This window comes from Cannabis sativa, chromosome 1 (genome assembly GCF_029168945.1).
Source record: "Cannabis sativa cultivar Pink pepper isolate KNU-18-1 chromosome 1, ASM2916894v1, whole genome shotgun sequence".
In the NCBI taxonomy this organism is placed as follows: Eukaryota; Viridiplantae; Streptophyta; class Magnoliopsida; order Rosales; family Cannabaceae; genus Cannabis; species Cannabis sativa.
In genome coordinates, this window is record NC_083601.1 from 52,579,536 (window position 1) to 52,582,387 (window position 2,852).

A 2,852-nucleotide genomic window follows, 5' to 3' on the forward strand; every position below is an offset into this window, starting at 1 on the left:
TCAGGAAGCTACATCTAAATCAACCTCACCCTCAATGATCCCCGCCTCTGCCTCAGAATCTGCTTCCAATTGGCCCATCTCTGGATCGGCATCTGTGTGAGAGCTTTGCTTCTGGTTTTCGTCCGGCATTGGACTGGCACCATGGGACACCATGTCAGTCACACCAGCAGTTTCAGGTTTAGCATCCATTGGGGTTGTAGAGGCCTCGAGATCACCTCTGATTCCTTCATCATTTTCACTCGCAGGAGTTGAGATCTGTACCGGTGAGAGAGAACAAAATTAAGCAAAAAAACTTATTATAGAAAGCAAGGGAAGAACAAGATGGGGGTCCATTATACCTCATTTTCTTCCCCTTGCTGTGCAGAACCCTTTGCTTCTTCCTTTTTAGCACGTTTAGCCCTGTCATTTGGTTTAGACTGGTATTTGAAACGAAAATCAGGTGGTAAAAGTTCTACAGGCACTACTCCCTCAACGCCATGGTCAGTAAACTGCAATGAAATCCAGTTGGGTCTTTTTTTTTTCTTAGGCTTGTGGGAAATTAATTGAACATGATGATGTGTCGGTGATCAATTGTTAAACTAGTCCTACCTTAGAAAATCCCTCCAAGTCCTATCTAGCTGAAAACCATAGACCTTTCCAGCAATACACCTGCATACTGGTACAGGCTATTATTAGATGGCACAAACTCAATTTTAAAGTAAACAAGTAAATATGAAATGTTACTGAATCAGCTTTAGAACTAATGCAGTGTTGAATAAACTATGTCCTAAATAATATAGAATAAAACAATTTAATTAAAATTATTTGGGCCAATCAAAATATGACACGTGTACATATGTGCATATATGGTGGCAAACCCAATTGGCAGTTCCAGTCAAACGGATTTAAATCCCTATCCATTTAAAAAAAAAAAAGAGATTTAAATCCTATTTTTTTTATTAATTTTATAACTACATTTGCATTTAATTAGTTCAAAAATAATAATCTTTTTTTTTTGTCAAAGAAAAGATAACATAATTTTTTTAAAAAACTAACTAGAAATAATAAGAGTACGTATATAAATAGACACTACAACAGTTTTGTCTGTTACCGGCGGATGCCTCCGCCGGTATTAAATGGCCAGACCGCCAGTAATAATTAGAACCGGCGGATTTCACCGGTAATTATCCGCCGGTAATAATTGGTCGCTATAAGTGGTTATTAGCGACGAAAATGGTATTTCGACGGTAATAATATTAATACCGACGGATTAATAGCGGTCGGGTACGCCGGTATTAATGTCTGCACTTTTACACGTAGATGGATTAATACCGGCAGACCCCAATCATTGTTCCGCCGGCAATAATATTTTTAAATATTAAAAAAAACCATTATTCTCATTATTTAATATAATTAAATTAATTATAATAATTATTTTATATATAATAATTATTTCATAAATAAATATATTATTAATTAGAAATAAAACATCAAAATTAAGAAATTAAGCATTAAACATTAAAATTAAGAAATTAAGCATTAAAATTAATTTGTCCATTACAATAAAAAATATACTATCTTAAATAAAATTAGGAAATTGTCTTTAAATAAACTTTAAAACATAAAACTTGACATAATTAAAAAAAACCTAACTATCATTGTTCAAATCAGTATACTCTAAAAATTCATCTGCATTCGAGCTAAGTCTTGAACCATCAAGATTCTCACGGGATTGAGCAGGCGGGGTAGGGTAATAAGGTTGTCCAGTCTGAGGCGTAGGTAAGATCTCCACATATTGTCGAGAATGCGGGCGAACTAAAATTGGTTGTTGCTGTTGTTGCTGACTCTGAGCACTGAAAAACTGACCATACATAGGCTGTTGTGGAGATCCTCCCATTTGACCATACACAGGTTGTTGCTGCAACAATGACCCAAATTGACCGTACACAGGGTATTGTTGTTGGGGTGAGCCTCCAATATTGCCAACCATAGGTTGTGTTTGAGATCCTCCAGCGGCATCCGAAAAAAATATAGGAGGAGACTGTGAGGGAAGCCCGAACATGTAATGCAACTGAGGCGATTGTGAAGAGCCAGCAGACATGTTGGGAGAATTTTGTTGTTGTTGTTGAAAAAACTGAGGCAGCTGAGGCGATCGTGGTTGTTGTTGTTGTTGTTGGAGGGGAGGCTGAATTGGACGCGCTACCTTGCGGTTGTGATGGTAAAAAATTTTGTAAAAAATTATCAAACCGCGGGTCATGCAGAGACGCGTCACTGGAGGTGCCAGACTGATCAATCTTATCACGCATTTTTAACATAAACTCGGCGAAGACTCCCATATCTTCCAGAGTAACGGATGAAGTCGGTACTTGTGATTGAGTTCAACTTTGAGTACTAGAACTTGTAGTCGAGCTGCCTTTCAATTTATAACCCAGTCCTCTTAGATAGTCCGACCGGCTCCCAAGAACTTTATTCATATCTTTCAATTGCTTGTATTTGCTAACAGACCCATCGCTGGAATCATCTTCTGTATCGATCATGCTAGCAACCTCTTCAAGCATTTTCTCCTGATCAAATAAAATATTAGAAATACAATAACAACATCATGCATTAGTTGTAAGAAAATTATTAAAAAACATATTGAAACTTACATGTAGTTCTTTGCATGTCTCGGTAATCCAAGTGTCTTCTGTTCCTTTTCTGGCGTGGCCTCTCTTCCAAGTATGAATTGCGTAGTCTTAGGGACGTCCTGTTTAAAAATAGAGTTAGTTTGTGTTTAGTAAAAGAAATTGCTAATAGAAAGTTGATAATTTTACTTACATGTTCATTTCGAGACGCTGCCATCGACCTCGAGCCTTGCGTTGACAAATACTGCA

At 37.1% G+C, this 2,852-nt stretch overlaps 1 protein-coding gene across 1 annotated transcript; it reads right to left on the reverse strand.

Moving 5' to 3' along the window:
* Nucleotides 1-654, reverse strand: LOC133035102 (THO complex subunit 1-like). Its single transcript, XM_061110819.1, has 3 exons — nucleotides 649-654; nucleotides 339-488; nucleotides 1-255 (listed from the first exon to the last, which is right to left on the reverse strand). Exons 1-3 carry the CDS (start codon nucleotides 652-654, stop codon nucleotides 1-3), a joined length of 411 nt encoding a protein of 136 aa, XP_060966802.1.
* Nucleotides 655-2,852: the final 2,198 nt, after the last annotated feature.